At 31.6% G+C, this 13842-nt stretch overlaps 1 protein-coding gene across 1 annotated transcript; it reads right to left on the bottom strand.

The window, feature by feature from the left end:
• Positions 1-9958: 9958 nt before the first annotated feature.
• LOC112778052 (uncharacterized) lies at positions 9959-13580 on the bottom strand. Its single transcript, XM_072228311.1, has 9 exons — positions 13319-13580; positions 13154-13216; positions 12986-13027; positions 12455-12902; positions 12102-12321; positions 11640-11817; positions 11397-11543; positions 10086-11303; positions 9959-9981 (listed from the first exon to the last, which is right to left on the bottom strand). The coding sequence occupies exons 1-9, from the start codon at positions 13578-13580 to the stop codon at positions 9959-9961; spliced, it is 2601 nt and encodes an 866-aa protein (XP_072084412.1).
• Positions 13581-13842: the final 262 nt, after the last annotated feature.

Raw genomic sequence — 13842 nt, forward strand, 5'->3', positions numbered from 1 at the left:
TCGCCAGGTGCACTTACCTGAACTTCCTGCTCCACTATATTAGGTGAGCTTTGCAGCGATGAGGGTCTTCTCCTCTTGTGCTTATTCTATTGCAGAGGAGTTTTAGTAATATTACAGTGCTTAATATGCAAACCAACGCATTGAGGGAGCGTTATTTTCTTGGATCCAGAAGAGGATGGTCCATTATTTTCTCTTGGTTTTGGGCCTATGTTAAAAACAATTGGGCCTTTTTTTGTACTGGACCTTGGCCCATTTTTGCCTTTTCTTTTCGATGGATCACTTCCCATCCTGCCTCATTTGCATGTGGAGATATGTTACCCTCCTTTGCATGCTGATTTTTCTCCTTAGGATCTATTGAAATTGGTTTCTCATTAATTGTGTTAGGCTTCTTGCCAAATTCAATAACATCTTGCAGGTTGCCTGATTTCCCACAATTTAAAATTTTTGGTGCCGGAGCACCCTTTTGCAGTTGCTGCTTCTCAACTGCTATTGCCGATGGTGGACTGATATTGACTTCATCTTTTTTCCTTTTGAACACTCTCCTGCAATATGCCCGTAGCAATCACAGAGCCCATAAATCAAATGCAAGCTTTCATATTCAACATTATATTTAATTTCATCCACTACAATCTTTTGTACTATTGGTAAACCCAAATCGATATGAGCATAAGTACAAGCGTATTTACCCCTCTCTACTGATTTTGTTACAAAATCGATCTTAATGGAATTACGTACCTATAACCGAAGCTATCTTATTCATGGCTTTTTTTTATAATAATACATGATAGGTAACCTTGCAATCCTAACCCATACCATGGTGGATCCAAAAGATCCTTCACCTGTCCTAAAGGAAGGACTCCACAGTTTGACCGTTCACCATTCACGGTCCTCCTAGCAAAATTTTGTCTCTTTCTTCTAGCATATCAAACTTTGCCAAAAAATAGCCATATCCCACGTCAAGAAGTTCATAGCCACACTTTAGTCGCCAAACACTGTTGAGCTTGTGACAAGGTTCTGTAGCTTAAATTCTTATCTATAACCTTAAGATCTATAGCCTTGTTATAGGGTTGAGCAAGAGCCACTCTCGCCTCCTCCGTGAAGGTAACGCTAGGAGAAGGATCTCCCTGTTTTTCTTTGACTGATGCCAGTTAATTTCCATCAAGAAGATCCAATGCTCCTAGTATAATTGACATAGAAGTACCCACAACTTTATGATGAAATGATACCCTACCCTGTGTTGGGACCTTCTTGACACCTGAAGCAACCCCTCCTCCACTTTCCTTCTTATTTTCGCCACTGGTCATGCCAGAAACCTCACTTTGAGCCACCCTTGAACCCTCTTTTCCACTCGCACCGTCACTCATAATCGTACTCTCACCGTACTCTCACTATGTTATTTTTATTTTGAAACAATTTATTTTAATATAAATGTCATATAATATTTATTAAATTCAATCTTTAAAATTTATATTTTATTAATTTATCATAAGTTAGGTCCAGCATCAAAATAACTTAAATTTATTTTAATTAATTTATGATCAAATTTGTATTTTAAAATAATTCTAATAAAATATTAAAATTTGATTTAATTCTAATGAAATTTGACCTAAACCAACCATGCATACCCTTGACAAAAAATAACAATGCTACACATAGAATTCTTTTTGACAGCCAAGTCCAACTAAGTTGACCTAAACCCAACAAAAACCAGCTTCATTACCCAGCGCGTGCGAACACGCTTTCACTCTCCACACACACGGCGTTTTAATGTGCGCTCTTTGACATGAAAGACCGTTTCAAAACTTCATTTCAACACTGAACTTGAAATGACTTAAAAAAATTTCTCAACCATCCTCTCTCTACTAGATTGAACCATCAACAACAACACTGAACAAAAAATCTCTCAATGAACCTCTATCCTAGGTTTTCAAATGATCAGCAACAACACCGAAGGAAAAAGCTCTTAGAGAAGCTCTTTGTGCATTTCTAAAAAACGAAAAGTCGAAGTATTATTGAAGGTAACTTGATTCTAAATGGTGTATTTCTGCTTCTATGTAGTTATAGTATTTCTTATGTGATTTAAGCCATGTTGATGAATCTTCTAGTATCATCATTTCAAGTTTTGGTGATTTAGATTTAGTGTGATTCTTGTCATAGGCTTGGAATTGGAGTCTCTATGTAATTGTACTGTTTCTTATGTAATTTAAGCCATGTTGATGAGTCTGCTAGTGTCATCATTTCTAATTTTTTGTGTCATTTTGATTTAGATTTAGTGTGAATCTTGATATATGCTTGGATTTGGAATCTCTATATAGTTGTATTGTTTCTTATATGATTTAAGTCATATTGATGAGTTTTCTGGTGTGATGATTTGTAATTTTTGGGTTTTATTATGAGTTACATTCAGTGTGATTCATGTCATAGGCTTGGAATTAGAGTCTCTATGTAGTTAAATTATTTCTTATGTGATTTAAACTATGTTGATGAGTTTGCTAGTGTCATCATTTCTAATTTTTGGTATAATTTTGATTTTGATTTAGTATGATTCTTGTCATAGACTTGGATTTAGAGTCTCTATGTAGTCGTATTATTTCTTATGTGATTTAAGCCATATTGATGAGTCTGCTGGTGTCATCATTTCTAATTTTTGGTGTCATTTTGATTTAGATTTAGTGTGATTTTTGTCATAGGCTTGGATTTAGAGTCTCTATGTAGTTGTATTGTTTCTTAGTTGATTTAAGTCATGTTGATGAGTCCTCACGTGTCATCATTTCCAATTTTCGAGTTTTATTATGAGTTAAATTCAGTGTGATTCATGTCATAGTTGTATTGTTTCTTATGGTAGCGTTTGGTGGAGAGACAGAGACTAAGAGATAGAGATTGAAATAAATCTCAGTATTTTGTTTGGTGTAAAATAGAAGACAGAAATTAAAACAAGAATGAAACTCTAATTTAATTTTCACAAAAGGTAAAATTGAAATTAATTAATTGAAATGAGGGTATTTTAGGTATAAAATATTATTAAAGTTTCAGTCTCCATCTCTAAAAATTTTAGTCTCCCGTGTTCCCACTTTTTGGAAGTACTGAAATACTGAAATTTTGGAGACAGAGACAAAAATTTTAGTACCAGTCTCTGAACTAACAAACATGATACTGAGTCTCAGTCTCCCAATCTCTGTCTCAGTACCTCAAAACAAACGCTACCTATGTGATTTAAGCCATGTTGATGAGCTTTTTGGTGTGATCATTTCCAATTTTCGGGTTTTATTATGAGTTACATTCAGTGTGATTCATCTTTTTTATTTCTTACAGGCAAAATGACAAAGAAAAAAGTTGCTGAAAAAAATATTATAGCTGAGAAGGCACCAAAATATCATGTAAGCCTATTTTAAACAAAACAACTATTTTTTGTAGCATAAATAAATTTTATAACATAATTTCCAATTACTTTGTAGAAAACTCATGATTTTTGGTACTTTAGAAGAATTATAGCTAATGTTTTTAGAAAAATGAGTAAAGAGAAAAAAGTTATTATGGATGAAATGGGATTCGGTGCTCTGAGCCATATTTCATCCTTAAATATGACATACAAGCTTCTGAAAGAACTGACTAATTCATTCAATTTGTATGAAAACACCCTCATCACACGGCATGAAAAAATCACTATAACCCTGTAAAGATAAGGGATGCCTTCGGCTTAAATGCAACAGATAAAATTTACTTCTGTAATCTATTCTCATGATCAACTTTTAGTGCTCTTATTATTTGATAACATTTTCGTTTACGTATTTCGGTGTTGTTGTAGGGGATTTTATTTAGAAAAGATTATAAATAAAGACATCACTAAGGAGCAAAAGGAAGTTATTAAAAGCTTTAAAGGCTCTTCACTGTCTTCTTTGACAAAATATTTGTTGGAAATGAGCATGGATAGAGAAAAAAATAGGCTAAAATTCAAGAGGACGTTCATTCTCTTCATCCAAAAATGCTTCTTATTGCCAACAACCATGAGCAAAGTCTCTCCAATTCACATGCCAGCAACCCTTGATACTAAAAATACACGAGGACGGAATCGGACTACTCACGTGATGAACTTCATAATTAAAGGAATAAAGAGTCACAAAAATAAAGGAAAATACTAAATCGATGGGTGTTTTTTGCACTCATAATTATATATTTTCATGAGTCCAAATTTATTGAACCACAACCAATACAACTCCTGGACCACCGTGGGTTGCCCACTGGACAAGGGAGATGCTCATTAAGAGGATTGAACGTGAAGAGAAGGAAGAAATTGTAAAATAAAAGAACTCATTTTTTTCAAATTTTGGTATCATTATTCCTTTACAAAATAACACTGAATGTCATTTAAATTAGCACCCAAAGTTCTGTCTTATAGTACTGAGTATGCTAATTAATTAAATTTTTGTTTTAGGAAATTATAAAAAGAACAGAGCTCAAGCAAGAAAAAAAGGTAAAAAGAAGAAGAGTGAAAAGGATCCTGTTATAAAGCTTTCATCTTCAGAAATAAGAATTGATTCTGACTATGAGCAAGATTCGGAAGCTATGTATTTATTTAAAAATATATTCTATTTATAGATCAAAATTTTTTCTATTTCAGAAGAGAAGAAAGGAAGGAGAAAATAAAAATAAAAAAACAGAAAGAGAAACAAAGAAGAATGCCAAACTTGCAGAGGTGAAGAAAAAAAAAGATGTTTCACAGAAAACAACATATAAAAAAAAGATTGTTCAAACTAAAAACAAAAAAGTGAAGAAGACTCAACAAAAGCTTAGCGTGCTTTTTCAGAACGGTAAAACCAAGATTTTATATTGTTTTCTTTTTATTTCTTTATATAATTTCTTAAAAACTATTCTTTTTTGTTAGAATACCGACTGTCAATTTGTCTATGAAAATGATCCTGTGTTTCAAACACAGTCAAACATTGAAAGGTCTTTAAATGTACAAAATGGCTTCATATCATTTCTCTTATTTTTTTCATTTTTTAAATATAAATTTACTGTGTTACAATTGAGTAGCTTATGTGCTTTTAATATGAATAGCTTTGCTCGTAACTATAATTTCATATTCTTTTTCTTAGAAAAGAAATACAAGAATTTCCTTTAAGATTTTTTTCAAAAAAAAAAACATAAAAAAAGGAAAAAAAAAAGAGTTTACTGCCTGCAGCCTTATAAGTTCTCATATATAACATAATTTCTTTATTCCTATTCAATAATTTTTGTACTGTCTTGATATAATTTTGGTGCTATTTAGTTTGAAAGTGTCAAAGGAGAAAGTAGAGGAAGATATCCAAGTTAAAGAAGCACCAACGGAGGAAGAAAATGCTCCTGCTGAAAAAGAAATCCAAGAAGAATCAAAACTGGAAGATGCACCAGAGTCTGACAAGTAAGTAACGTATCCTATCTCTGAGTTGATACTATACAATTTCTGTGTTGTTAAGACCATATTCATATGTCTCACAAAATAAATTCTTGTATTTTAAATTAGTAGCCCAACTGTTAATCTTAGAAATGAGACTGGTGTTGAACAACAAATGCATATGGATATGCGAGTTTCTATTTTAATGAATCTAATATTTTTCACTTAGTTAACTATAATTTTTTAATAACATGCACTTTTTGTTTGTCTTCATTAAAGTACCAATTCATCCTATACTACCTCAACAACAAGCACACACATCCACCTCCAATATTCCAAAACCTGAACAGAAATCTCTTTACGCATAAGTTGTTAAATATATTTTTTTTATAATTTCTATGTTATTCTATTAGTTATTCTATATTGAGTTATTCTAAATAATTTTTTTGTGTCATCCTACGGCTCTTAGGATAGCGACACTGGCATAACTTTTCCCAGCACTGAAGCTACTATTATAGAACTTAGCCCATCACTGACTCAACCCCCTGAATATGTGAGTTTTCTATTTAGTTAAGTATAATTTTTTAAAATTTCGGTGATATTCTGCCAGTTATTATGTGCTGAATTTGGTCCTATTCAGCACTATGTTAATAATATACACTTTTTGTTTGCTTTATTAGAGTGTCAATTTAAGCAATTCATCCTACACCACTTTAATAATAATCACACACATCTACTTCCAATCCTCCACAACCTGAACAACAAGCCCAAGAATCTCTTTATACGTAAGTTCTAGTTAAATATATATTTTTTATAATTCGGTATTATTCCATTAACTATTCTGTATTGTATTGCTTCATAGTATTGAGTTATTCTAAATAATTTTCTGTGTCATGCTGCAGTACTCAGGATAGTGATATGTATGGATCATCATTTGATCTTGGTATAAGTCCTCCAAGCGCTGAAGTTACTATTACAGAACCTAGCCCATCACTGACTGAAGAGATGGAAAATTTGCTTAAAGTCATGGATGCTGGGGTTAAAGTAGTATTGGACTATGTTAAGAAGAATGATCCAGAACAAAATTTGGAGAATGTGCAGCCAATTTTGAGCTTTCTTGACAAATTTAAGACTCTAATAAAAAAGAATAAAATAACAGAGGAACTCAAAGAGAAATGCTACCATTAGGCAATAAATAAAGAAAAAATAACAAAAATGGAGAAAACAATGAGTACGAAATCATATATGTACTGAATTACGAATCTCTGTACGTGGGATATAGAATGCACTTTATGTCTCTAAAACTAACAGGACATGTAGAAAATGTGGTACGTTCTTGTGCTATAATATTAATGGTTTTTCTTATGAGTTATTCTGCCATACATTTAAAAAATTTGTGTCATTTGTTTTCATAGGTGGTCTCTATAATGCGTCACATTCTAAACAAAGAGAAATCTAAAAGATTTCAGGAGCTCATATACTGCGTCACACCAGATATGATGGTAAGGTTTACTACCATTTTATATGTACTTTTTGTGTATTATTTTTTTTGCTATCTGACACTGATTTTGGTGCTATTCACATTTTTCAGAATAGAATGTTGATGAAGTATAACTGTGAATACACTGATTAAAAAATCAAAAAGGCCTTACAGCTTTAATCAATTTTCAGAGTACCTACCTTTTTTGGACAAGAGAAATCTAGCATCCTATCCATTTGTAAGTTTTCTTTTCTAAAACTTCTAAAAGAATTTCAGTGTCATGTTGAATAAAATATGTTTTATTTGCCCCAATTGCAGCTATTTGTCCCAGTTTGTTACGAAAGCCACTGGTATCTATGGATTGTTGATGTTCAAAAAAAATATTTCATGTCCTTGACCCAATTCATAAATTATGTCCCGCTGAAGACAGATTAAAACTTAATAAATTTGTTGTAAGTTGTTTACTTTATCTATTGTCTAGTCAAGTGTTTAGTCTTAGACTTTCTTATATTTTGCTTCCTGTGCTTTTTAGAGATTGATCATAACACAAATGAGGGTGTTTATTGGAGCATCACCTTTGGTGGACAATAAAGAGAAAATTGAAGCACCATACATCTCAATTGCTGGCCAGCGAACAGAGTATGCATGGTTAATCTCTAAATCATGTTGTTTAATATATTTCACTATCTTTTATCTATTATGGTTCTATTCAACATATTTTACTAAGTTATTTAATCTCTGCTTATTAGCTATGACTACGGATTATATGTCATGAAATAGTTAGAGGTCATTGATCCTGCAAAAATAAAAAAAGGGAAATACACATGGAAAAATTGGAAAAAATATGTATATTTAAACATAGTTAATTCTCTAATTCTAAATTGAAAAAATTGGACTAATAATTTTCTTTCAATTGTAGGATAAAGTTGATAATTTCATACAGGAATATGCTTCATGGGTTCTCTTTGATGAAACAAATAAATTGAAGCATAAAGCCATTGAAGAATCTGAAGTCGTAAGACTTTCCAGGCCATCTAGTGCAATTACAAACTCTTTCTGTAAATTTCATCAGGGGATATACCTAGTAAATAGGATGAATATTGTACTTGTCTTTTTAAATTTTATGGATACTATTTCTTTGTAAATATATTGAAAAATACTTGTCTTTTTGAATTTTATGGATACTATTTCTTTGTAAATATGTGAAAAAATAGCAGGTCCATGGATATTGGAAAATTTTACACTTCTTTGATGTACTTTGATGAAAAATAATAGATAGTAAATTGTTTAACATGTTGTAATATTGAAATTAGTTAATACTAGTATTTTTACCCGTAAAAAATCACGGGTATATTTAGACTAAAATTAACTATGATAAAATATAATAAAAATATCTAAAATATTTAATTGTAATGTAGAATAAAAATAATAAAAAAATAACAAATAGTAGTAATAAAAAATAACATGCTATTTTAAATTTGAGAAAATTTCTTTGAATACAATATTTGTTGTGCTACTTAAAACATGCCCTTCTTTGTTGTGAATAAGAATTTTCAACCCCTTCTTACTTCAAACACGAGATATAGCAACATAAAGTTGTCCGTGACTAAACACGGATTTAGGAAGATACACTCCAACATTGCTAAGAGATTGTCCTTGACTTTTATTGATGGTCATGGCATATGAGACCACAATAGGAAATTGTCTCCTATCCAATTTGAAAGGACATGGTGATTGAGAAGGAGACATACACATGCGTGGGATTAAGACCTTTTTGCCAAGATAGCTTGCAACTAATACTTCTGCTTCTATAACATGATTAGATAACCTTGTTATAATTAGCCTGGTGCCATTACATAAACCTGCAAATTGGTCTAGATTTCTTAAAAGCATTATAGGAATTCCAACCTTCAACTTCAAAGCATGATGAGGTAATCCTGAACATTGGAGGCTATTTAAAAATTTTGGAGTAAGTGTTTCAGTAGCATACTATCCGCTTCCATAAGATTTGTCAACACTATCTGAACTCAATTAAATTTTTTCATCTCCTGAAATTTTCATGATAATATATTGATTTACCTTCTCAACGACATCAAGCGTAGAACAAAGAATTTCTCGTGATTGCAACCAATTAGAATCCAAGTGATTTTCAAGAAGATTTGGATATATACAATCCGCAATAGAACTAAGAGGATCTTCAAAATTTGATATGAGCAACTCAGTAGGAATTATAATCTCAGAGATGCCATCATTAGGCCCACCTATATTGCCATCTCCAACATTTAAGATCCATTGTGAAAACAAAGCCAATTCATCATTATCAGCATGTGAAGATTCCTCTAATCTTATATTTTTTGTAAGTCTCAAACACTACAATAGTCCCATATGTAAGAGGAACATATGCTTGCATTAACAATTTCTATCCTACCACCTCTAGGAATGACAGGAAGAATTTTTCTAAAATCACCACCAAAAACCACTACCTTCCCACCAAAAGGCAAATTAGCATTATTATTATTTGTAGATGACATAATGTCTCTTAAACTTTTATCAACTGCCTCAACACTATATCTGTGAACCATAAATGCTTCATCCCATATGATAAGCTTTGTTTGCTTTAACAACTCAGCTAGTTCACTATTTTGTTTAATATTACATACAGAATCCTCATGCACCGTTAATGGTATAGCAAACCTAGAATGAGATGTTCTACCTCCAGGTAGTAGCAAAGCAGCAATTCCACTCAATGCAACAGTAAGAACAATCATTCCTTGTGACCTTAAAAAAGAAGTCAAAACTGTCCAGAGATAAGTCTTACATGTTCCTCCATGGCCATATACAAAGAATACTCCACCATTTTCTTTAGAAACTGCTTCCACAATTTTCTCAAAAACACCTTGTTGTTCTTGTGTTAAGGATGAGAATAATGTCTGAAATTCATTTTTCAAATTGTTCTTGTCATAGTTTAGCTCCTTATAAATTAAACCATTTTGAAATTTCAGCCTTACAAAACATTCTGGAAAAGGCATATGAGGATATTCCTTTAAGCTCTTCCTATTATCTTGCAATATCATCTCAATTTCATATAAGCATCTTGTTTTTAGCTAATCATCAGTCAAAGATAAATCTGCAAAAAAAGAAAAAATAATATAAGAACAAATAAAATAGTTATAGTAAGAAACACAATATGAATCATTAAAAAATAAATTTTTATTAGAATCAAAGGAGAACCTGAATTTTTAGACAATTTTCTTTCATTATACAAAATATCATCAGATAGAAGGCTCCAAGTTTCTTCCCAAACATGTTCTGGTTTGCTCACACTATTTGACATCAACATCACAGTGAAAAGCTTCCTTAGATAATCACCTAAACCCCAACATGAAGCTTCTTTGATAGCTTCAATATATTCTCTATCATCATTAAGTAATCCCAAAGCAAAGCAAGCATCTCTAAAGCTATTGTGAATAACACCATTTGCACTTTTGATTTGGTCATAGTTGGTAGGACCTCGAACAAAATTCAACATCATTCGTAAATAAAATAACTCTCCACATGTTGGAGGTACATAATAAATCCTTCCAATAGTATAGCCACACTTTCTTCTTGACCATATTTTTTCTTTTTTATTATAAACAAAGAATATTGGAAACTCAGAATATGTCAACTCTTTAGCCTCCGAGTAATTGTTATTAGCATCCATCCATGTAGTAAACATTGATTGATCAATCCCGGGTTTTGACAGAATATTATCAATATCTTCACCATCTTCATATAGAATTGGATTCTGACCAGGCAAATGAAAGCTCAATCTCTGTATAGCAGGTTCTCTAGAATGAATAGGGTATGCAAATATTCTCCAAACAGCTTCACATGGGGATATATTTCTACAATCAAGATAGTTTTTTATTTCATCAATAACTTTATTTGAGCATTCACTATCATCAGCATTATCTAAAATAGTAGTGATGCGATCGTAACCCTTGTTTATATATTTGAAGAGATACTTAATTGCTCTGCTCTGATTACACCACTCAACATTCATGTGTGCTTGATATTTCATTAGCAAAGAAAGATTATAAGGAACAACATAGCGATTATCTAGAGCCACATTTCCTTTTTTAGCATAACAACCAGTCTTTCTTCTTCTATATATTGGATACCCTTCAGCATCAATAGTTGTTAAATCAGCAAAAGACTTGGGATAAAACTTTGAACAACGACCTTCTTTCATGCATGGTGAAAATATATTTACAAAACCGCATGGACCATGAAGCATAAATTTTTTTACAGCCTTGTACAACTCTGGATGCTCAAATTGATTAGGAATCTCAGCACAAATTACTTTATCTATATCTTTTGGATCTGGAAATTTGCTTAAAGAATCCAAGAATATCAAAATATGAGCATGTGGTATATCTCGTTTCTGAAATTCAATTGTATGAACATCTGCACATAAATCATAATATAGTACATATTAGCAACTATAGATATACTTGATGTTCTTAAAATAGTATATACTTTTTTTAATGTACACCTTACCAGCAACAACTTTACCAAAGAATCTTTCCTTTTTCAAATCTTTAATTAGCATATCAAGCTTCATTTTGAACATTTGACAAACAATGTCAAGACAGTCTACTGGTTTGAGATGTAAAGGGTCTAAGAGTCGCTTGATTTCTGGCCATTCTGAATTACATGTGAAAGTGATAAACAAATCTGGATAACCAACATGGCCACAAATTGCAACACAATCATGGTATAAGCCATCCATATAACACCTACCTCCTATAAAACTTGATGGCAAAACTATTCTTTTTCCTACACTTGAGCCACTTATTTGACCTGTAGATTTAGCATTTTTCAAACTCTTGTAATCATCAGCTCTAAGTTCCTTTTGATGAATCCTAAAATATAACAAACGTTCTGACTCAATCATAGTGTAAGCATCCACTACAAATAGCTGAAAAAGTTTTTTAGAAACCAGTATTGTTAGAGCTTCTGTTTTCCTGGTTTGAAGCCTAAATGCAAAAAATTGTCGCATGGTCAATTTTCTCCTCTTGTTAGGTTTCAAACTTCCGATGATTTTATGTTGAATATCAATTCTGTAGCCATCTTCTCCATATGGAAAAAGAAGTGGATATTGTAAACCAAGATAAGCAACATGAATCTCATTTATACGCTTTAAGCGACCATCTTGCCTTTCTAAGATTATATCTCTGGTTGATGAAAGAGAATCAATATCACCACAACTAAAGCTGCCACTTCAAAAACATCAGGCAAATTATAAATTCTTCCATCTTTTTCCCTTGAACTTAAAAGCTTCAACCTTACATGTTCTGTATTAGAACCTGCAAATCTTTCTTTCGCCATTCTAAATGATTTTGCCAAAGTATTATTCTCATCTAACATCTTTTGTAACTTGCCAACAATCTCAGAGTCAATAGTATATTCAGAATCATTTGACCTACAACATCAATAAAAAAGAAGTAAAAAAAATAAGAACTTCTATAGCTAAACAAAATGATATAGAAAATAGACAGAAAATATAAATGGAAAAAACAACATATTAGTAATCGAGTTTACATAAAGCAAATTACCTAAATGGTGCTATCCTATTGTTTACTTCGTTTTCTGTGTCATAGATATACAACTGAGCAAACTTAGGTTTTTCACCGGGCATAGGCATTAAACTACCAATATAATGAACATTTTCTCCACTAATCTTGTAGACCGTTGGAGCACGTCTATGGCCTTTGTTTATAGATGAGTCCACCTTTCCAGCAGAAGAAGTAAATGCAAACATTTGATTATATACTTTGATATTATTTTGAAAATTCTTGTAATGCTTTGAACCATAGTCATAAAGTAACTCTTTTAGAACTTCAGGAGGCTCTGTTAGAAAAGGCAATTGCACTTTTCCTAAACTGCAGCATAGACTAAACTCTGGAATGATATAATTTCTATTTTTTCGATTTCTTTCATCATACCACATTAAAGCACCACACTCTTGACAAATTGAAATTGGATCACCGAAATCAAAATAATCTATATTATATGACAAAATTTTTTCTTTAGAATATACAATACAAAAGGAAAAGAATATTTATAGGTAAAAAGTAACCTTTTACCTCCATATGTGAACTGAAAGTTATTTTCTTGGTGACCATTACCTGTATCATATCAAATATAATATTTCTCAACTAAATAAATTTAACTTCAAAATGAAATAAATGTAAAAGTAATTGACAAAATAAATATACGTGAAACAATATAATAAAAATATAGCATAATAGTACCTTCTTGAAAATCAGTGTTACTTTCATCTAAACCAATGCTCAGAGAGTAAAATTTTTGAGAAGCTGCTTGCATATAAAATAGAAAAGTTAAACACTAAACTAACTTAAAGAATGGGTAACAGTACTAATAGCATAAAAAAAATTAATTTCTCATAGCAAACTCACCAGAAATATCATCATAGTTGAAATCATAATCAACTCTAACAGAGACTAATCCATCTTCTAAAATATCAAATTCAGAATCTTGAGAAAATAACTTCATCCCACTGATCACATGTCGTCTAGAAGATAAATGACAACTTGGATGTGTCATAGATTTCTTTGTATTTGAATAATCTTGACCTGCAGCTACTCCATATTGAAATGCATTTGGATTAAAAAATATTTGTGTAAAGGACTCTAATCTTTCAAGTTCATCAGTCAACATATGTGCTGGTAGGTATAAAGTACTTGCAACAAACTCTCTATCCTTGCAGCTTTTTTTTTTTGAATTTTCACCAATACCAATGAAAATCTTTTTCTTTTTTGACTCTCTATGAGTGATTTCAGCTAACACTTTTCTTTTTCCTAAATTTTTCATATTCCTTTCATCAATTTGAGAGTCACCAGTTCTTTTTTGTTGCCCTCTTTTCAACAGTAATATTGATTTTCTTCTTAATCTAGCCTTTCTGCACTCATCTTTAGTAGAA

Source organism: Arachis hypogaea, chromosome 19 (genome assembly GCF_003086295.3).
Source record: "Arachis hypogaea cultivar Tifrunner chromosome 19, arahy.Tifrunner.gnm2.J5K5, whole genome shotgun sequence".
NCBI classification, from domain to species: Eukaryota; Viridiplantae; Streptophyta; class Magnoliopsida; order Fabales; family Fabaceae; genus Arachis; species Arachis hypogaea.

Coding starts and splice junctions, on each gene's coding strand:
- LOC112778052 (XM_072228311.1), bottom strand. CDS start 13,580: ATGTTGACTGATGAACTTGAAAGATTAGAGTCCTTTACACAAATATTT. Junction 11,818..12,101: donor AAGTGGCAGCTTTAGTTGTG/GTGATATTGATT, acceptor AAACTTTTTCAG/CTATTTGTAGTGGATGCTTA. Junction 11,544..11,639: donor GCCATCAAGTTTTATAGGAG/GTAGGTGTTATA, acceptor CATGTAATTCAG/AATGGCCAGAAATCAAGCGA.